At 38.5% G+C, this 23164-nt stretch overlaps 1 protein-coding gene across 1 annotated transcript; it reads left to right on the top strand.

Moving 5' to 3' along the window:
• Positions 1-17904: 17904 nt before the first annotated feature.
• LOC127355967 (prostaglandin E2 receptor EP1 subtype) lies at positions 17905-22528 on the top strand. The gene is made up of 3 exons (XM_051387317.1): positions 17905-18145; positions 19649-20535; positions 21499-22528. Exons 2-3 carry the CDS (start codon positions 19696-19698, stop codon positions 21772-21774), a joined length of 1116 nt encoding a protein of 371 aa, XP_051243277.1. The 5' UTR covers positions 17905-18145; positions 19649-19695; the 3' UTR covers positions 21775-22528.
• The last annotated feature ends 636 nt before the right edge of the window (positions 22529-23164 follow it).

The raw sequence follows: 23164 nt of genomic DNA, 5'->3' as shown, positions 1-23164 counted from the left end.
CCTCCAGACTGCGAGAGTCTGGGTTTGTGAGACGCAGAACCCTTTGTTCTTCACTTCATGACATTTTTTTTGTACCGGAGGGAGAGAGGGGCAGTCTTCAGTGAGGCTCCACAGCTGTTTGGGTTAACATGGGGGCTGCAGCCTGACCACAAAAGGAAAAATACAGCAGGGGCTCACGCAGTCAACCAGTATATTCAAGAGAGTGAGAGAGAAGATTAACAAAATGAGGTCAAGCCTCTGTAATGAAGCTGCATATGATCTGTTAAACTAGTTGTGTTATATCACATTATATTCTTATCATGTTCATGTATTCCACACAGTGTGTGTTCCTCGCACTGCAGGTGCATAATTAAAACAAATGCTTTATTTATTTGATCTTGTCTTTCCCTCAGAATGCTATCAGAGACTGTGACTCATGATTTGGACCATTAGAGAGAATCTTAGCCACTGATTACCACAGAAAGCCTCAGGTTGTTCCTTTTAGAGAGCTGCTTTCTTAATCTTTTATCAGTTTAGGACAAGAAACAGCAACGCAGAAGCATTACGATAAAGAGCATGCAGTAAAGACCCGGCTCTGAAGCCAAGACAATTACAAGGGAGACGCAGATTAATCGCAGAATAAGCACAACAAACTAAAGATAAGATGAGGTGTGTTTAGCAGTGAAGTCAGTGTTGCATTCATGAGTGTGACGTATCGTGAGAGATAGAGGTTGGATGCCAGAACAGGACTAAACTAAGCACGAGAGAAGAGAGTGAATCTCCGCCAGAAGGGCGTGGCGTTTATAGCCAAGAAACACAGGGCCCAGGTATTTCCAGCTACTGTGATTAAATCCGCCCCTCAATTACCTGTTGCATTAAAAGGAACCTAAAGCATAAGTAAAAACAACCCAGACATCTCCAAATATGGAGTTTACAGTCATTAATGTTGGCAGATTTACCACTTTAGATTCTTTGTTACTTTTAAAACAATGGGACCTTGATTTCAGACAGGGAGACAAAAGCTAAACTCTGATCTCCAGGACCAGTTTACACACAGTTGGAAATACTACACAGGATGTGGTAGTCGTAGGGCTTTCTTAAAAACATAATTAAGCCCTCAAACTGATATAGTTCATTTCAGGCTGAAGCAATGCTCAGTTTCATCTTGTAGAGCAGATATGCACATACATACATCCATTCCTTACACTTTGTCCCCTTTGTATTTTATCCTCATGTTTTTCTCTTTAAAAAACTATAGGTGGCAAAAGTAAACACATTCTTTACTCTAGTAGAAGTAAGAAAGTACACGGTCTGAAATGTACTCAGAGTATGAAAGTACTCTTTTGGTTTCTCTGGAGGAGAACCAGCTGTTTCTGTGCAAAGCTAACTGAAACTTCAAATAGGAGTCTTCCTGTCTTCTGTTTCGTTACGTCTTTTATTTTTCATTTTCATCACGTTACGTCTGTCATTTGTGACATTCTCTGGTCTTGCAACAATAATCCCCCTAAAATCCATTTAAGCTAAAGTAACGAGCCTGTTTTTAAAACGTAAGGAGTGGAAAGTACATAATATTTGTGTATGAAAAATAAATACTCAAGTAAAGATACATAAAGTACACTAACAAAGTATTTGTCCCTTGTTAATTCCCACCCCTGTTTTTGAAACAACTCTGTGATCCTTGGCCTGAGGCTGTGGAGCATGTGTCCCTCATCGAGCTCCACAGGGGCCAAATAAAAGAGCTGAGTGACAACTCAGACCCTGCCTTGTTTATCTCGGTACATATCTGGGAGCAAGGCTCCCACTTGAAGTCCTGTTATTGGACTTCAGTGTGTATCTGAAGTGGTTATTGTCCTTACATAATGAGGCATAAATGTTGCTCTGTTATCTGCTTCCCCTGGCTTTTTAAATGAGGTTACACTACTTATGCATTTACAGCTTAGAAACAGCAACTTTTCATGTGTTGTGACTGTTTTCGTTCTGTTTGTAATGTCAGTATGAAAAGGCAAACTGTAAAGCCCACGTGAGGGATCATCAGCTTTTCATCTGACAATCCTGAAAAGGCATGATTTACTTTGTAATGACAAATTGTAACTGACACACATTGCTAAGCGGTTTGAAGTTAGAATAGCTGGAAGCAAACAGAGCAGCGAGACTCTCCCTCTATTCAAAATCATGACCGAACAAGATGTCCAGCTTAAAGTGAGAGTGGTACGACTGAATGCCAAACAAATCCATATTTCACGCCCTGCACGAAATAAGCCCAGCATTTGACTCTGTTTAGATTCCAGTGTTTAAATACTACAATGGATGGAAATCTCCCTTCCACAACCTCAGAGGGATTCACTCTGGAGTGTCTTTTTCAAGTCAAGTCATGTTTATGCTTCCAGTAGGCCTGTGGTTTGTTTGAATGTGTTATTTTTCCTCCAGGTTACAGTGTTTCACATTTCTCGCTGTCTGGTTTCTAGACAAGAACCCAACTGTTCATTACCTGAAACTTATTTTCTCACATTTGACTCTCAGCTATTCCCATCTTCCAGGTTTAGCTTTATCATAGCCACCTTCTTTGGAAAAGCATTTGCTTGATCAATAAATGGTGATGGCGTGTGATTGTGTGGCAGGGTGAATCAGTAAGCATTATCTCATCTAATACTCATTGGGTAAATTACCTCATTCACACCCTGAAAGCCTCTGCCAGTTGGTATGACTGGATGTGCCTATTTGTAAATGCCAACATGTCTGGAGACCAATTTCCCTTCAGGACAGAAAGCAGCTAATACCATGACATGTGTTTTTTAGATTGAGTTCGTTAGAGTTCACTTAAAGTCCACATTTTTAGCTGAAAATGAATCACTTTCATCATTCTTACTGAGGGGAGCCAATTTCACCAACATCTGGAAGGCTAAATTAAATTCTCTCAAAAGAGCCAGTTTAAAATATTGTGTTTTTAGCCATGCTAGCAGCACGACTCCATCGATGTCAACACCCCTTAGTTACTGACTGAAATATCTCAACGACTATTGGATATATTGCTACAATATTTTGTACATTCATGGTCCCCAGAGGATGAATCCTAATAACCTTTTACTTGAGTCTTTTTTTGCATCTGTATTCTATATATAATGTATATAATGTGTGTACTTTTTGCCACCTCTGTTTAAAACAAGTATAACAGTGCATTTTTTACCTGGTTTTTAAAAATATAAGGCCTAAATTACACTAAATTGCCTTTAGTAAGGCAAGATTACATATTATCACACACACTGTGAACTGTTGCTGTGCTAAGGACTTAAAGGACTTGTGTGTGAGGTGCAGACACAGCAGACGCTTTTAGGACTAAAGTGCAAAGCTGTAACTGAGCCAAAAAGGAAACAAATAGTGGATCTTATCAGTGTATGGAATGCAATTATCCATCCTCTTTACAAATAAACGGATGCTGATGCACTGCGTCGTCGCCATGGAGCCGACCTCACACGTACTATGCTGCTCTGTTCAGTCATTCACATCCACGCTTGTAAGGTTAAAAAATGTGAAACATTGTGAGTGACAAATCAAGTCCCCGCAGCTGCTGACAACCTTGTTTCCAGCAGCATCCAAATCTAGAACAACATGTCCTCAGTGTGTGGGGATTTGAGCTCTGGGCTACTCTAAATACTTATAGATCAACAGATGCTAACAAATCGTCTTCTTGTCCTACCTTCAATTCCCAAACTTAATTTTTTAGGGGTTTGCTGTGTGCGCGTGGTCTTAATGTTCCTCCATGTTGCTAGTGTAGATAAGTAAGTGTAGCTCTTGGCTTTCTGTAAATAAAACTATGCAAATAGAACATCCGGGAAGTGTCCCAAATTGTGGTGTGGGCCATGGTACTTGAGTACTAGAGCACTCCCCTGAGGAAGGTCCATTATATCCAGAGGCCAAGAGGAAATTGTAGCAGGTGATTGGATGAATGCTACAGAAATGAGAATGACTGCAAATCAAACAGTTTGACGTTTCAAGGAAAGTGAGGAACAAGGACAGATAGTATCTTTCAATGGCTTTATTGTTTCAGAAGGGACTCTGTGCCAGATATATGAACAAAGAATGACCTTGATTACAGGGACTGTGACTGCTTGGTCAGGTGAGTTTCTATGCAAACTGGCCTTCATAATTCACCCAATGCATGCCATTTAATAAATGTAACAAATGCTTCCTATTGTACTTACATCTACCATCATACACAAATGTATGGATTCCAGCTGATATAGGCACTCATTTATGACCACAGACCTGTGTTATTATATTTGCAGTGCAGTGTATTCAGTCAGTCACTTCATACAGAATGAATGAGGATTTGTCTGAGGGTGAGTTAAATCCTTCAGTAAAATGTTTCAGTATATCTGTTATTGTAATTTTGCAGGGTATGGTTTGCTGATGGGAAGCAATCTTGGATCAGATCACACCCTGCCTGAAAATATAGGTAATAAAAATTGTTCAGAACACATTTTGACTGAGTGGTTTGACAAGCTTCTTCGTAAGCATGGCAGGCCTGTCAACCTTTGGATTACTCCTCATGGTGAGTCAATGTAAGACGAACACTGTCCTGTAAAGAGTGTGGTGGGGCTTTTAGCTTTAGCAAAACCAAAAACACAAGAGCAAAAGAGAAAAGAATACACTTACTAAATTCATACTAAAGCAGACTAGGGGCTGCATATCACTAGAAAGTTGGGATGTCCACATCTATCTTAAGAAACAAGGATATGCACAGTCACTGCCATAGGGCTTTCTTTCTTTCAACAAACAGAATTTTGCAAGCATATTAACACTTTCACTCACTTTATACAATTAACAGCATTGGCATCAACAGCTGTTTACTTATCCTTCTAGAAGAAAGTTGCGAGTTCAGTATCAAACGTCATCCCCTTACTCAAGAGTTGTCTCCAGTGGTGGAAAGCAACTCTTGGTGACTTCTATTTCTATCACTTTTTTCTTTGCCACCAAACGTGATCTCTTGACCTCGAGGCAGCGCTGCTTCTTCATCCTCTCATGTTGGACTGTGGGCAGACTGGACGCTACAGTGACTCACTATCACCTCTTGAGGTTTAAAGTGGTATTACGAGACTGGAGCTAGCTGGTTAGCGTGCTACCTTCAGTAGATATCTCTGCTACACAATACACTGACGTCTTTGACATGACGTCAAAACTGTTTCAAAACATTCAGTTGATAATTTTACTAAATCTTTAAAAAAAAAAAAAAAAAAAACATTTAAATATATAATTATACTTTTTGGTATTGCCTTTAATCGATAGTGACAGCTGAACAGTGACAGGAAAGGAAGATAGAGAGGGGTTGACACAAAGCAAAGGGTCACAGGTCGGAGTGAAACCCCTGGCTGCTGCAGCAAGGACTCAGTCTTGGAACGCGGGGCGCCAGCTCTACCGGATGAGTATTTATACAAAAATTCTTATATATCTTATTTCTTGGGTGTATATGTGTATGTATATATGTATATAAATATCAGTTTATTTTCTTTATTTTCTTTGATTCAATTATCTTTTTCTACGTGTAGCATGAAGGAACTGCAAACTTTCATTTCGTTATACATCCTCGTGTTGTATAATGATAAATACGTTTGCTCGATTACCTGATTTAAATCTCAAAAGCAGCCTTTAAATCACTCACATAAGTCTGGTTTTCACTTGAGCGTGCGGTATCTGGATTTCTTAAAATAACTCAAGAAAGGTGAAATGCAAATGTTAATCCCAGTCTTCAACTAAAACAAGAAGTGACACAACAGTTAGAGGGTTGTGTTGGATTAACGTGCTGCAGCATCTGGTTTCAGTTGAGGAGGCCACGGGCAGGAGAGACCATTGCTCTCTGGCTGGCACTTTGTGAATGAGGCCTTTATGAGAGGTTTGGACACAACTCTGTGAACCAAAAACAGCCAGTTCAAGCCACACTGACATTTAAATTAGTTTTTGGCCTTGAACATGCAACGCTGCCACACATACACAAACCTTTGTGTAGGTGAGTGAGTGTGGTTCACAAAACAACCTTCCAGTATATATTTGATGAACAACATCTTGCCTCAGAGGGTTTGTCCCTGTAAAACGAGCTTATCATGAATATTTATATGTAAGTACTTCCTGTTTTTATTTACAACTTGAGGTCATACATAAGAATATAAGTCAACATTTGGAGTTATTTGGTTGAAATGAGTCAACAGTAGGTCATAATCATGAGATGGTATTTCTGAATTTTGACTTTATAGGTCATAATAATTAAGAATTCAGTCAAACGTTTGACTTTGAGGTCAAACTTATGTGACTGTTCTATATTATAATTATATGATAATTCCCAATTTTAGTTAAATAAGTTGAGCTTTTGAGTTATTAGTTTGAAATGATTTAATACAAAGTCATAATTAGTCAAAGCTTTGACTTTTTTGTTGTTGTAAATTTCAGGTTAATGTTGATCGATTTACTTACTAACTCATAATTTTTTATGTATATGACTTACTGACATAGAGATGGTGCTTTCATATCATGTTATAAATTATATGATGATGTTGATGATCTCTGTTAGCTTGGCTCAACCAAAACTATTCCAGGGAATCATGCGTGTCTTTTGGTTCGTGATTAGTGTGTTGTGTGACACAGAATATAGACAGGTGTGGTCTCTGAGTTCCTGTGTTTTACCTCAGGGTTAATGCTGTAAATACACTCTCAGAGGTGTGATTGTGTAAAAACTCTATATAAAAATCTTAGATCGTTTCAGTGAAGACACAAACACTTCACAACATCCATGCAAAATGTAAGCACTAGGTTGTACGCTTTGCTGCCTGAGGTGTGTATCAAACTCATTGGATATTTATTGGAAAGGCAGAAAACACATGAGCTAACAGCACTGAATTTATAGACTAACTGTAAATTTGATAATTACACAAACTTGACTTCATTAATTTGATTTACGGTGTGGAAAAAGGGGTCCTACTTGAAATGAAATGAGCAATCCCTTGCTGTTATTTGGACTGAAGTGAGAAGTTTTGCTAGAATAAGAAAAAAAGAAGAACCTCAACCTTTTTGATTGTGTTCCTCCTGACTTCCAGGCAGCAATTGCGGTATGAACGTCATCTTGGAAATTATCTCCAAGGGTTGGCTTTTATAGCACGCTGAAATAAATAGAAACTAAAGACGACCCAGGAGGTACAGAAGTAACATTTTTCAAAAATCCCAAACACTGATATGTTTGGGAAATAGTTGGCAGGATTATTAAGTATATGTGATTTGTGGGGACTGGCCTATAAACATACAAAAGCATTGGAAATTTCCGCTAAATAGACAGAAACAGTTTCACAAACTCAAACATAAGATGTATCTTCTAGTGAATCAAAGGTATGAACTCAGTTTATGACACAAACAGTGTGCATGTGTTGTTGTTGTTGTAAATGGCTCTGTGCAAAAGCTCTGCCATTTAACGAGGTGTGTCTGTGAGCACCAGTGTGCCCCTTCACTGGGTGAAGTTAAGTGTAAGTGTGTTTGCTGCAAACATAAAAGACCAGATTGATCTCAAGGCCCATTTTCAACAAAGTGGGGTTTAGCTCTCTGCAGAGTGCTGAGAACACGTTCTCCAGTTCAGTGAAGTTTAAAGTAGTTTTTACTATTGCACAATTTTGTAAACAGGAGCTCTAGCACTAGCGGATCTGGTGTTACACAATTATACAGTAACATGAAGCCAAGATAGCAAAATATGAGAATAATGTTTTGTAACCAAAATTAGGTTTCTGATTCAGCCTTTTGAAGCTATATGTAACATTTCCACATTAAAATGTCTATAAACACTAGACCTATGTTATATATTGAGCTGTGTACTGTTTAACAATAGCAATGTGAACTTCACCAGTCTCCTGTCAATTAGATGCAGGTCCCCTTTACTAGTCTGGTGTGGCTACACGTTTTGACAAATAAACGCAGGTCTCAATTAGACACCTGGTCTGGATTATATAGAAATTCTTTGGATTTATTAAACCTCTTAAAACCCACCGGATCACCCACTTGATCTCATTCTAAGCTACTTAGATCACCTACACAAGTATAAAGGCTGGGTTAAATCCTTCTGTTCATTTTACAGAAACCACGAGCATCAAAGCATTAAATGATCAAATGAATGATTCTTAAAGGAAAATTTTATTCGATAGCCTAATTTTTGTACAAGTAATAATCATACACATTTAAATAAACAATTTGATAGTATTTCCCATCTTTGCTGAGTCACTGATAAAGGCAGGTTTAGTTCAGCGATTGAGGCAAATAAAAGAGTGGGGTATTAAATTAGGTTTTAAGGTATTGCAGAAGCTGAAATATTTACCTGATGATGGTGCCAAATTAAGGAGGATCACTCAAGTTAATTATCCTGAGGAGGCACATAGATAACCACGTGGCTAAAATTCATTGTAACCAAAATGCATTTAGGAGTCATTGCAGCAAACGCATCTACTGTGCATTGTGCACTTATTATCACACATTTCACATCACCAGCCTCCTAAACAAACATTATTTGTCACCGTCATAACTTCAGAAGACCCAGGCTGAAATTCGACAGACTTATGCATTAAATTGAGTTATGCATTGAGGTTATCTGCGACGGTGACTTCTCTCTTTCTGCGGCTGACCTTTTCACAGTGATGCAGACTCTCACACACAGACACAGAGGCTGTTATTTCACATTCATATTCACTAATGGAATTTTAATTTATTATTAGTGATTATCTCAAGACTATAGTCTACAGCCATGCTAGCAACTTCGTGAGGCTGCACTTAGGCACAGTGGTGCTTAGTTAAATGCTACTGTCGCTATGCTAACATAGAGACAGACATTTGGTCGTAAACCAAATTATTAAACATACTGAAATATTAACCTAATAATAGAGCTAGAAGAAAAGCCAGAGGATCATTTAAATATTAAGAATTCATCCTCATGGGGGGACGTGGATGTTCCACAATTGATGCAATCAATTAAATATATGTTGAGCGATTAGTGGACGACCCGCTCTACTTCGGAGCCACAGTCGCAATTACAATAGAGCTTTTAGAATCTGAAAACTGTTTCTGCTGCATAAGAGCTACAAGTGAACCAAAAAAGTACCATGCTAGTCGCTAAATGTATGTCTACTGTGTGGTTCCAGACAGATAGTGTACCGTTGATTTCTAGAGCTTTTAGAGCCTGAAAACTGTTGTTTCTGCTGCACACTAATAAGAGCTACAAGTGGACCAAAACAGTAAAGTTAGAGGTCATAAAACCAAAACAATGAGCTGAAAGACGCAAAAAGCTCAATACTAATTAGTGTTGGATAATAATTCTCAGTGGGCTCATCACTGCAGGCAAGCCTTTTCACATTACACGTGATCATTGGATACATTGATAGAAAAATGGTGGTAAAAATCATCAGTATATATACATATTCTGTCTTCACTAAAGCAATGTGAATCTGAAATATATAATATACAATCTCCATAATCACTTTATTTTGGTTTCAGTATCATAATTCAGTACAGTGCACTGTGTGAGCTATGTCAGTGTGACACACTCTCTGGCTGCTGGTCGTGCATGTGTGTGCATGAGACACAGTTCATGTCAGCCCACTGTGAGTTGCCATCCTCCTGAGACAAACAATAGCATCTTCATCGTCAGCAGGGTTTTCTCTCAGGCCTGCAGCCCACTGAATGACCTTCATGTATTTCGGAGGTACTAATTTTTCTTCTTTGTGATTACTTTTTTTATCCTGTGGTTTTTGTACGTGCTGGACTACACTACAGTAAAATTATTAGAAATCCAGATTCTTTGAAGTAATAGAAAAGGCAGAAAAGGCTATCTTTGGGTTCAGTTCTTGCTCAAGGACACTTTGACATGCAGCGAGAGGAGCGGGGGATTGAACCACCTTCTGATTAGTGGATGACCTGCTCTACCTCTGAGCCACAGCCGCAGTCAGCCTTTTCTGCAGTAGAGAATTCCTCTGCAATTGTGTCTCACTGTTGTTCTTAGAAGCAAGGAGACGTGGCGAACAACCCACTTTAAAAGGACTTAGTCAGCTCAACATACACCAACTGCAAGATGCAGCTGTTTTTCTGTCAGATGAGATTCCAAGAAAATGTGATTCACTGTGGCCTTTATATTGAAGCTCCATTTGTGTGTTGATGTAAGAATTTTAAGAAGTTAACTTTGCATTTGGATTTAACTTGTTATTAATATTATGATTCTTAATAAACAATTATATCTGTATATTTATGTATTGTAGATATTTTCTGTGCAAGCTCATTCAGAGGGGGCAACAAAGCAGAGTATGTGATAAATAAACCTGAAACACTGTAAAAACAATGAATGGTTATGACTATAACATGTATGGGCACCACAGAAGATATCTGGGTCTTACATAATGTAACACATGGCCCAATGAGACCTGATTACTGAACTTTCCACTGTGTGTCTTTGGCAGTCTCTGTTCTCCTAGCATGCTTTGCTATTATGTTTGACATGTGTTGACAAGCTTTGGAGCTTGTCACACCAGGTGGCCAGCAAGCGACACAACTCTCCTGTGGAAAAACTGAGGGCAGAGAGAGAGTGATGATTGTACAGGACAGACAATTTGGACATCATACTTGAATGAAAGTCTTCCCATGGTTTCCTAAAGGTCTCTTTTCAGTAAGTGATGAGAAATGCCAGCATAATCGGAGGATCAGAAGTGAAGATACATAAGCAGCTACTTTATTTTGCCTGTTATTTCATAACGTGGCCCTTTTCAGGATGTAATACTTAAGAAGGAAGGGATGAAGACATTTTCAAACTGGGAAAAATTACATTTTGGAAGGAATTTTAAAAAATGACATTTGTCCATTGAAATCAAAAGGTTGCCTTAAGGTGTCAGGTGTCACTTTAGAGCTGCTCCAATCAGTGAATCGAATGGTACATGTAATGTTAAAGAGGTCACTTATAGCAACAAAACCATAGAGAATTATCACCTGTCTCCGCTGCTACCCTCAACGCTAATCAGATCAGAATCAGATATACTTTAATAATCCCGTGGGGAAATTACTTAATTACTTAAGCAGAATGTTAGCGTCTTTCAGCTAATTGTTTTGGTTTTACGAATTTCTTTCTCACCACTCTCGTCATTTCCATTAAAAACAGGTTATATGGTACCTGTGCAGCTCCAAACGGCAGACAGACACAGGTAGCAACTAGTTGGTGAACATAATGAAGCATATAGCAGCTGAAGAGCCAGATATAAGCCAGCCTCATATTCATCAGGAGGTTGTAACACGACACTAAATGAATGATAATGTTGCTTGTGAGTTGTGGATGGATGAAGTAAGCAACACGTTCATCATATCTTCAAATCATCAACTTTATAAGATGATATGATGTCGGCTTGTTGGACTGCCCCCATATTTAACTAATTTGTAGGATTGTAGGGAGTTAATTTAATTAACAATAATCATGCTTTGATCTAGCTACGTATACAGATGATAAACCAACAGAAACATAATACAGATGCATTACAAAAGCATATAGTACATTTATACACATCCTATTACAAGTAATCCATCAAACATGATGTCCATTGACTTGACTGATTATAAGAAAGCTCTGGTAATTGTGGTAACACTTTATTTGGAAAGTCCACCTACATATAATATATATATATATATATATATATATATATATATATAGAGAGAGAGAGAGAGAGAGAGAGAGAGAGAGAGAATATTTGTCAAATTTGAACAGTTTTTTACCTTAACTTAACCAAACCTGTTACAAATAGACTTATAATATTTATAGAAAGACTGTAGTCGACATCCATTCATACCAGAGGAGACACTGACAGAAGTTAAACACCATCCCACGCCTACCATTCAGTACAATGTGAAGACAGTTATGGGCAAGGACAAGTAGAAACAAGATTAATGTCACATCCTAGAGCACAGTCTGAGGATTGGCGACCAGCGGTGAAGTTTAAAATAGCTCAGAATCACCATATCAGTATTTGAATGGGAAAAGAAGCTCTGGGAAAACCAGTGTTTACCTAGAATGGAAAAACAATTGTTTGGAAAATAGTGAAGATACTGATGATGGTATTTTGAAAGTTCATAATAGCATATAATTATGATTAAAAATAGCTTACATAAAAGTTCCACATCAGGAAATATTTGTAAAGCACTGACGGCATTCAGTGAACTTGAACTTTGTGTGTCACATTTAGGAGTTGTTTCAGCAAACATACCCACTGGGCCTTAATGATGCACATATCCTACAGGTTTACTATTACATAATCATACACATCACATCACCAGCCTCCTAAACCAACATTATTTCTCAGCGTCATAACTGCAGAAGGCCGAGGCTGAAATTAGACAGGCTTATGCATTAAATGGAGTTATGCATCAAGGTCGTCTGCGACGGTGACTTCTCTCTCTCTGCGGCTGACCTTTTCACAGTGATGCAGTGTCTCACACGCCGGATAGAGCCTGTTTTTTCACATTCATATTCACTAATGGAGTTTGAGTTTTCATTTGATTTATACAGTAACTGAGTGATAAGTGGTCTGTGCTCTTTTGCTCCAGCTATTTCACACTTCAGTGAGTCAAGGAAATGCCCATTCATTACGTACACTTGGTGAGGGACAGGAATGATAAGCGGCTCAGTGACTACTGTTCATCCTGGCAGCAGATATTCTAGGTATAGCCAGGCATACACAATGGACAGGAAGCAGAAGTCATACGAACGTCTTTCAAGTGTTTGAATGTGTACAATGCTTTGACAACAAACGTGTTATACCAATAGAGTCACCGTGCAGTGAAAAATGGTTGAGTTTGAATTCTACAGTGACTACGGCAGCGATGATGCGTTGCACCTTGAGGATCCTCACAGAGAGGTCATCTTCTGGCAAGATTAGTGACAAACCAAATCTATGCGAAAGCCTCATCAAATTAATGGTTGCCCTTTTTGACCAATCAGTGACTGATTGCTTTGCTTCAAAGAAACAGTATGACATTTTTTTTTTGCCCACTTGTGAACAGTGGAACAACCCATGGTTGACACAACACTGACATATCATCATCTTATACTCTAAAGTTGTTGTAGATAACATGTTTGCAAAAATATGATAAAATACAATGGAGACTAACAATCCAAAACTGTTTTAATAGAGTTTGGGGTAAACAAGCTGTAAACATTAACATATCACCTTACAGTTGCCTAATTACACATCCAGCAGATATGGAGCAACGTTATCATTCGTTTGGACTTTTGAGAAAAATATCTGGCTCTTGGAGATCTTAATGCAGTACCATGCTAGTCGCTAAATGTATGTCTACTGTGTGGTTCCAGACAGATAGTGTACCGTTGATTTCTAGAGCTTTTAGAGCCTGAAAACTGTTGTTTCTGCTGCACACTAATAAGAGCTACAAGTGGACCAAAACAGTAAAGTTAGAGGTCATAAAACCAAATAATGAGCTAAAAGACTCAAAAAGCTCAATACTAATTAGTATTGGATAATAATTCTCAGTGGGCTCATCACTGCAGGCGAGCCTTTTCACATTACACGTGATCATTGGATACATTGATAGAAAAATGGTGGTAAAAATCATCAGTATATATACATATTCTGTCTTCACTAAAGCAATGTGAATCTGAAATAAATAATATACAATCTCCATAATCACTTTATTTTGGTGTCAGTATCATAATTCAGTACAGTGCACAGTGTGAGTTATGTCAGTGTGACACACTCTCTGGCTGCTGGTCGTGCATGTGTGTGCATGAGACACAGTTCATGTCAGCCCACTGTGAGTTGCCATCCTCCTGAGACAGACGATAGCATCTTCATCGTCAGCAGGGTTTTCTCTCAGGCCTGCAGCCCACTGAATGACGTATACGATGTATTTCGGAGGAACTGATTTTTTTCAATCCTATGATTTTTGTACGTGCTGGACTACACTACAGTAAAATTCTGAGGAATCCAGATTCTGTGAAGTAATATAAAAGGTGGAATATTTCAGGGTTGAAGCCATAAATCTGTAAGAAAACATTCAACTTTTTGTTATGCTTGTATTAATCTCACAATTTCCAGTTTAATTCCTGGTGAAATTCCAAGTGAAATGTGTGGATCAGTGGCTATTATTATGGTTCCAAAGAAACTGAGGTTACAACTAATAATACCATTTGTTTTGAGAAAATATTAATAATGCTGGGGGGGTCAATATCTTCACTCTAGCTTTAAAACAAGTGAAAGAGATAAGGATAATGGGGTGGCACTTGACCAATCAGATATCAGGGGTAGCCAGTGCCACTGTGGCTGCCATATTAGAGCGGCCAATATCCACTAGTAAACAATATAATGTGTATAAAGAGATGCAGGCTTCACTATAAAATCAACTATAATTTGCTTAATCTTGAACCAATTTTCAGGAAATTTGCTTCGTTATAAACTTGGGAAATTGAACATGACACTGGTCACTTGTTGGTATTAAATTCAGTTACTGGGGGCGAATCTAATCAGCTCTTTGCTATAACATTAACCTTCTGAATAGACAGCACAACTTCCACTGGGACATTCAGGCTCCCATCCATAAATAGGTAACATCAAGTGTAAATTATTTAGAATTTCAGCTTTTGTGAATTTCTCCTAAAATGTAGATAGTCTATATTCTATCATATTGTTATAAAACCACCTTGTAATGTTCTAAATAAATATTAATGTTTAAATTGAGTTTGTTCTGTTTCCTCATTAAGTGTATACAGTAACCCAAGATGCTCTGTAGCAATACCATTACACTATTCTATGCATCTTAAAAAAAATAAGATTATACTATGCAAAAACACAAAATGTTGCAAATCTCTGCTGATTGGTTATTTACCAGTGAGGGATAGTCACTGTTCACATACCAAAAAAGGGAAAAATACAAGAGAAGGGGTGTTCTAATCTGATAAGACCTACTTCTAGGGAAACGACCCTTTGGCCGCACACCATCATTCTGCAGACTTAAATCGTGTTTTTCTGCTTCTGAAATGAATAAAAAAATCTGATTCCCTAACTTCTCTTTTCTCTCATGACCCCACAACCACAGCTGGATATGCTTTCACCACGTGTGGTCGGTCGAGGGGTGATTAGAGTGATCTGTTGCAGGACTGTGTAGGCGGGGAGAGTTATTTGAATACATTACTTTATGTATCTAGCCTTGCTTTACTTTAGGTATCCACAACCAAATGGAAGAGCAAGATCTTTATGAGACACACAAGTATTGAAATCATTATACAAATCCAGCTGGGCCTATAAAGATAGATAATTTAAGATGAAATGCCAGAGAGACTTTGCAACAAGGAGAAGACTACTTGATCAAAATGCACTTTCCCTGAGCTAGTGAACAATTGATTGTACATAAAAACCAACAAGCATGATAATTATAGAAAAATGTCTGGACTAAAAGCATGGAAATTATGAGGTTTCAAACAAATAAATCCTGGAATTCTTTGCGGCTGTTTTTACAGAAATGCAGAGAATGATGTGACAGATGAACTGCAACCAACCATATTTGACCAGACTGCTGGGGATTGTTTAAAACTGTAAAGCCGAGGAGGGTCTGTCACAGAAAGAGTGTTATGTTAAACAGTATGACACGGTCGAGAGAAAAAATGTGAAAGCGAGGGCATTGGCTTTTGGATGGACACACAAAAAAGGTGAAATTTAGCGAACACAATGACCCTCAGGAACACACAGACGCTGTAAAAACACACACAAACTCTGGCTGTTTTTGGTCTAAAGCCAGTGTCATTCAGCCAGCCAGATTCCTATGCAATGAAGTGAGCCAAGACATAACCCTCGACAAGCTGGTGCTCCTTGTGTCTGAGGCCCCTCAATCAAGGAAGAAACGTTAGAATTATTCTTGAATTGATGTATGTTGTTGTCCAGTGTAGTGTACAATACAAAACCACTTGAGAGACTTATTTACAGCTCTTTTGGCGTGTGGTTTGCCTTTTTATGGTCTGTCCCCTTGGTGCAAATAAAAAAAATGCAACCAACATGGCTACACAAGTAAATGGCATCCATGTGGAGTTAAGATACAACAGCAAAAGACTGAAATCTCAAAAACACACCTTTTTTCTCTACCACACTGAGAAGCCAGTCTTTCCATGCTTGTGTCTGCAGACAATGGCACACACAGAGATGGAAAAAGTTCTTCAAAGCCAAGTGAATTAAACATTTTGTGGTGAGGTTATAAACCTTTTAACTTCGATTTAAACAAGTTAGATTTGCATTTTTATTGAAACTTTTGTAACATATTGTAAAATATGTTTCATGGAGTCCTCCCGTGGTCAAATAAAATAATAAAATATAATATAAAATAAAAGATTTTAAAATAAAATGTTTTTGTATGCTACTGTAAATAAAGCCTCATGAGGCACATAGTTTTTTTAATGTCATCACAAAAGGAAATTAACAGTTTTGTTTTGCTCCATTTTCTTTATCAGTAAGATAAATAAATTGGCCGATGATCAGCATGACTTCCTCTTTTCTTTTGATCTTTTGCAGAGCAGACTTCAGGCTTCCTACCTCCTAATCCCAATGGCCCCGTCCGCTCAGCAGATCCCTCTCCTGCACCGTCTCTTCCCTCAGCCTCCTTTTGTATTCATTAACCTGAGTTCTTTTATTTAGCCAACTCAGGTGTTAATCCTAGCCAGTCTGCAGGTTTAATAGCACAACAGACTGACAAGGAAACTGCTAAAACTACTGCAACTGCACCTGTCTCTAATGGCATGCTGTCTAACTCTCTGGCATGCCTTACATACCAGCAAGTACTCACAGACATGCACAGGCAATGTACAGATATGTGCTTTTAAAACACATTATTAAAAAACTGGGTTTTTTTATGTCACAAGTACATGCACACATGTTCCAGTCCTTGCAGGCCAAGATTACTTTTTTCAACACACAGCTGCAGTATGTATGAACAAGGAGCTGTATTGTGTACATTAGCGCGCGATTTTACAGCAGAGTCCTTCTACTGTTTTGACGGAAGGTGAAAGTGAAATTAGAAGACTTCTCACTGGAGGAGGAATTTCAGATGTTTGACTGGTGATGATAGGAACTCGAGAAGCTTTTCATCATTTGGCACTGTAGCCTAAAATAGTTTGTATATTCATTCGGCATGCTTGTCACGACATAATACTGGGATTTTAAATGCGTAGCGTGCTTTTTTTTCTCCTTGAGGCGAGGCCCAGAGCATTAAACCCTAATTTCAAGAGCAACAGCATCAGCAGCAACAGTCTGGCCAGTCTTCTCGAGAGCTGGAAAATCATCTGCAGTCACAGCTGCAGCTACAGTCTGTGTCAGAGATGTTTGTAGTGGCAGGAACACAGCTGGTTTACATTGATGAGCGCTGACCACAGGGTTGTTGAGGTTGTTCAGATGAGGCTCAGAGGAGCAAGGGGAGTGTTTTAATGTAGAATTAACAGACAAGGGATAAACAGTGAAACTAAGTATGTAACGCAGGTTCAACTACCTAACGTTTTTTTGCTTAAGCTGCTGCGATATGAAGTCATACTTATTTTAGTTAAAAACTACATCACTGCTCATAAAAACAGTACTTAAAATTAGTTTTTTTCCTGCAGCCTCAAGCAGATCTGCCCCTCAATTTTAAACTCTACAGGTTCTAGTTGTTGTTATAGGTTTAATACTTAAGCCCCTACATCCCATAACTGTTAGTTGAGGTGGAAACAGGGGCGAGGCAGCTGAACTTTACATATTCATAATTGACTCTGGGATTTATCTGATTGGTACATTCATTCTGTCCACTCTGGGGAGTCACTGCTACAAGGAAGTAACTGCTTTCACCGACTGAGACACCCAGAGGTGACGTGGGCTCAGTGCAGCTCTGCCGTATAAAAGCAGCCAGCTGTAGTGAGTAAGAGAGGACACGCTTGTGCACTGTTACAGGGAGGCTGCTTGTTCTGAGAGTAGAGCTTCAATATTGTTGCTGAATAAGGAAACCGTTCAGATGACGAAGTGCTCTTACTTTGGAACAACACAATAGGATATCAAGAACAACTGGGATTCATTTATTTTAAGTAGCTTCAGTTATGAGTGTTTGTCAGAACCAAAGTGATCCTGATCATCTCCATGGATTTCTTATTTCAAAGGTAAGGTTATATATCATGCATGTAAAGCTGAATACAAAGGACACATTTTATGCCCCGAGGCTATCATTCAAGTTTTCTCACATTTTTATTTAAAATGATGTTAAAATACTTTTTAGATTTTATGGCAACATTTACAGTTTGGCTTTATTGTAAATATTTGTGGTCAGAAGATATACGCACACATTTGGAGAACGCTCTTGCATTAACTACAAAAGTATGATAAACTCTTCCTTAAACTTTATCTTCAACAAAGATATTGTTTGGCTGCCTTCGTGTGTGTAGCATTTTATATTATCATCATTATTTACCTTTTTGTGATTGATTTATCAGTTTTATATCATGCTTATAACACTATATTAATACATTTAATGGTAGACACAGAGCATAAGAAACTACGTGATCATGTAAGTAAAAATTGTTTAAAAAGTAAAAAATATAAATGAAATCTATACGTACAAAGAATAGAAAAACATTAAACACACAAAAATACACTTCAGTTTGAAAGGCAGTTACATAATATATATTAAGCAATATGTTTCACCCATCACTGTGCCTTCCTTCTTCAAGTATATCTGATCTAACACAAACAGCATTGATCGTTTGTATGTTAATAAATGTACAATTTTCCCCAATGCCTCAGATTATTGTATGTATGACTTGTTGACAAGTGATTACTGCTGCTACATGGTAACCGTACTTTTAGAGGAATGTGTGCAGCAGCGTTCAGTGTCAACAGAAACTGTCAGAACTTGTTCAGACTTCCCGTGTTTGCTCTTGTGAAGACAGAAGTGAGGGAAAAAATGGGCTAACTTTGTTTTAAAGTTGAGTCAGTGATTAAATACTTTGAAATTATCCCCCAATATGATATAATATTGATATAATATTTGAATATTTGAGGGACTGTAATTATTAGGAGGGAGAGTGGGAGCATAAAAACAGGAGGGTAATACAAGTTTCTTTTGACTGAAGGTGGGGTAGTTTAACTTTTCTGAAAGAGCGGACAAGACGAAAGGGGGTGAGTCTTGGGCTTCTTTTAATTTTTCACCCCCCATCTGTATTTTATATTAGACTTTCCTTGATATCGCTTATAGTTACATAAATGGCCCCATGAAGGTTATTTTGTTGGTTAAATGACAGACAATATACAGGTATACAACCAACTATATGACATTATCTGGTCTCATTTTTATTTTTAAATGTTGAATCTGTGTCTTTAACGCAACCATCTGTGCTCAGGTCACTCAGTGGCAGTAATGATAGAGAGAGGCTCTCTATAAAGTGTATTTGTGGTTTTAATATTGTTCCAGAGAAGGTTTAAATTGGGGAACAGTTCAGTACTGCAGTTAATTTTAATCAAAGAAGATCCAAAGAAGATATTAAGGATGCTGTGGAGGCTCTTGCTTTCTTAAAAAGTGAAACATAAGAGTCAAGCCCCCTCCTCACCCCTTTCACACAACCCTGTATCAGTCAGCATGCTGATCCAGTCTTTTTTTTCCTTTTCAGTATCTTCTCAACCAGAGAAACCACATCAGGCCCAGAGCCCAGCGGTGATGCTGGCGATGCAGCAGTACAACTCCTCAGGCATTATCACCCCCTTTTCCCCCTCTAACAACACCACCATGGGGCAGCCTTGGGTTGATTCCCGAGTATATAATAATGCCACTCGTAACACCCCCACCAGTGCCATCCTCTCCATGAGTCTGGGCATCCTGTTCAACGTGGTGGCTCTCATCATTCTCGCCAAGGCTTACAACCGCTTCCGTCGGCGGTCAAAGGCCACTTTCCTCCTCTTTGCCAGCTCTCTGGTGGCAACAGATCTGGCAGGACATGTTATTGCTGGAGCCTTCGTACTGGGGAGATATTCAGCTGATTCTCCAGATAATTCTCAGAATCCGGATACCCGTTGTCTGTTTCTGGGAGGTTGCATGGTGTTCTTTGGCCTGTGCCCTCTGTTCCTGGGCTGTGCCATGGCTGCTGAGCGCTGTCTGGGTGTCACCAACCCTTTGCTGCACGCTCGTCTGGTGACCACAGCACGGACAAAGATGGCACTGACCCTGATCTGGCTACTGGCTTTATTTGTGGCCCTTCTACCCTTCTTCAGCCTGGGTACCTATACTTCCCAGTACCCGGGGACGTGGTGCTTCATCAGGGTGATGGAGAACACTGGAGTGACAGATCTGGTTTTTGTGATGCTGTTTTCTGGACTGGCTTTGAGCTCTCTGGCCCTGGCCTTTGTGTGCAACACCATCAGTGGGATCACGCTAGTGAGAGCCCGCGTAATGAAAAGGTCCTGCACCCAGCGCCGCTCAGCCAGGTCCCATGACACTGAGATGGTGGTCCAGCTGGTTGGCATTATGGTCACCTCCTGCATCTGCTGGAGCCCTCTGCTGGTGAGTGTCGAGGAAATTATTTACCATAGTCACATTTCAAAAGGGCATATTTGATATTTGTTTTTACAGATGTAATGGGACAAACTGATTATCAGACATTTTAAACATGAAAACTATGAAGGTCTCAAATAATCTTGTTGTGTCAGTCTGACTGCAAAAACTAAGAATGACTCTTATTTTTTGCATCATGTTAAGTTGTTCAAAACCGCAGGAAACAGGAACTTTTGAATTTCTCAATAATTCCAACTGCCTTCAAAGGCACCACTGTTACTTAACATTTCTCAGAATTGTTCTTCAATACTACTAAACAATATTTTCAAACCACATAACATGCAGTTTTCCTTTTTAAATTTAAGTATCTTTAACGTCAGAAATATCCTCTTATTCCACACTGTCTCATATTTCTATGTTCGGTATCTTCTTGTTTCAGTTCTTTATTGGAGCTATATGACTGCATTATTTTTATGGCTGCACCATTCTAGCTAATTCTACATATGTTGTTAATTTTATATACATTTCCCCAAATTTCAGACTGGTGAATTTAGTATATTTGGAAACTTTAGAGTTTGCAATAAAGTTCTGTGGGTTTGAACAAAGTTAGACTGCACAGCATGATTTTGTAATGACTAACCCATCAGCAGATCAGCAACTGCATATTGTGTTTGACACACATAAGCAATCTTTTTTGCACACAAAGGAGGTTCCTAGATTATTCACATAATAAAATCCATTATTTTATTATATATTTTGAGATTTGTCATAAAGCACCACAGATACTTCAGGGTGATGCAGTTATAACATGTTAGTTGTGGATTATTTGCAATAAAGTATTAGCACAACCAAAACACAAGTGTCTTTTTATTACATTAAATATTAACATTACAGTTTACTTATTTACATTATTTTATTATTTTATTAGATTCTAAATTTTGAGCCTAAACTTCTTTTCTTCCCTTTTTTCAGGTCTTTGGACTGATATCAGCCATACGGTCCTACAGTGACTCCATGAGCAGTGACATCAACACTTACAAGGGCCTGATGGTGACGGGTGTCAGGATGGCAACCTTTAACCAGATCCTGGACCCGTGGGTCTACATCCTGCTGCGACGCGCCATCCTCAGGAAGATCTATCGCATCACTAAAAGGCAGGCCAGCTTAAAGGGAACCATCTTCCGCTCTGTTCGCTGGGATGTCAATTCCTTTCAGAACTCAGAGAAAAACTGTATTAATAAGATTTAAATGGACTCTTAGAGGAAGAAGAAAGATGTGTAAGCTATAATTTTCTACTGTCACCTGCCAGCAGGATCACCGCTGAGCCCAGCAGTCTATCATCTGGATCCAAATTCAGTGTTAAAAGGTCCCAAAAAAAGTAGTTCTTGTTCTTGGCTAGTGGGAATGAGAACCTGGTTTATGTCTATGAAGGATTATATGGTAGGATCTAAAGTTAAAAAGTGGAAACATGTTCCAGATTCGAAAGCTCAGTGATCAGCTAATGATAACATATTGAGTTGTTGTATGTATGAACACATTATAAACAGCAAATAATGTTTATCAGAATGCAACACAGCCCAATGTGTTTGCATGGCGGTCTGTCCTCTATGAGAACAGATGTAAATAAAAAAGATTTTGTCAGTTGGAGTATAATGTGCTAACTTTTTGTTGAAGTGAAGACTGTATCTAGTCTTAAAGCAAACATCTCAACTCAAAAGTTTTTTTCTGTAAAAGTGTTGTTGTGTTCTCTGACATAATGTAAAAGTCAATGACTTGTGTAAGTGCTCATATAAGAGAGCAAAAGAAAAGGCTGTGCTTTTACCTCAGCTTGAAGATGTGAAAAACACTCTGTGTGTCCAATGTAGTGCTGTGACATGAATGTGAAAGTGTGTCTTTATTGTGCGTTTGTGAATGTATCTACAGTATTTTCCCCGAGTGTCGGGGACTGAAGTGAATATTATTAAGAAAAGGGAATGTAAGATTACATAAATGGTTATATGTTCATGTTTCTTTCTGGTTCATAATTGTATATTCATATTTTCACTTGTTTCAAATTATTTTCCGAGTGAGTAGGGCAACAGGGGCAGATCTACAGAAATAGTCATGGGGTGGGCAAGAGGCTGACTTTAAGGTGTGGCAGAAATATCTGCTAATTTAATTGCAAACAATCATATACATCAATATTTGCTTGGAAAAGCCCCCAAATGAAGATATTTGAACTCAAAAACATTATTATGGCACATTAGTGAAGCATTAAATAGAAATATCTAAAGGTTAGAAATCAATTAACTGTTTTATTTCCAAATCTTCAGACATTTTTCCAAATCCACGTTTTTTTCATTTAACTTAAGCCTGTCGCTTAGTCTAAGATGTCGTCATAACAGAAATTTGTGTTAAATTTGACAGCATTTGACACCAAACTGGGGTGGCAACTTGTTAGGGGTAGCAGCTGTACCCACCCCTCTAGGCACTCTGTGTAGTCTGTTGCTTAGCTCAGTACAAATGGAAACAGGGGAAACAACCTGGCTCTGCCACGAAGGTAACAAAATCCAACCTCCTCCACCTAAAGCTCACAAACTAAGAAGCCATATATTGTTTTATTCTGTCCAAAAACACATCATCTTGTGATGCAGATTTG

Source organism: Dicentrarchus labrax, unplaced genomic scaffold, assembly GCF_905237075.1.
Source record: "Dicentrarchus labrax unplaced genomic scaffold, dlabrax2021, whole genome shotgun sequence".
Taxonomy (NCBI): Eukaryota; Metazoa; Chordata; class Actinopteri; family Moronidae; genus Dicentrarchus; species Dicentrarchus labrax.
Note: the sequence above shows the minus strand (reverse complement) of the source record. Positions and strands in the feature narration are given on the sequence as shown.

Coding starts and splice junctions, on each gene's coding strand:
- LOC127355967 (XM_051387317.1), top strand. CDS start 19,696: ATGCTGGCGATGCAGCAGTACAACTCCTCAGGCATTATCACCCCCTTT. Junction 20,536..21,498: donor TCTGCTGGAGCCCTCTGCTG/GTGAGTGTCGAG, acceptor CCCTTTTTTCAG/GTCTTTGGACTGATATCAGC.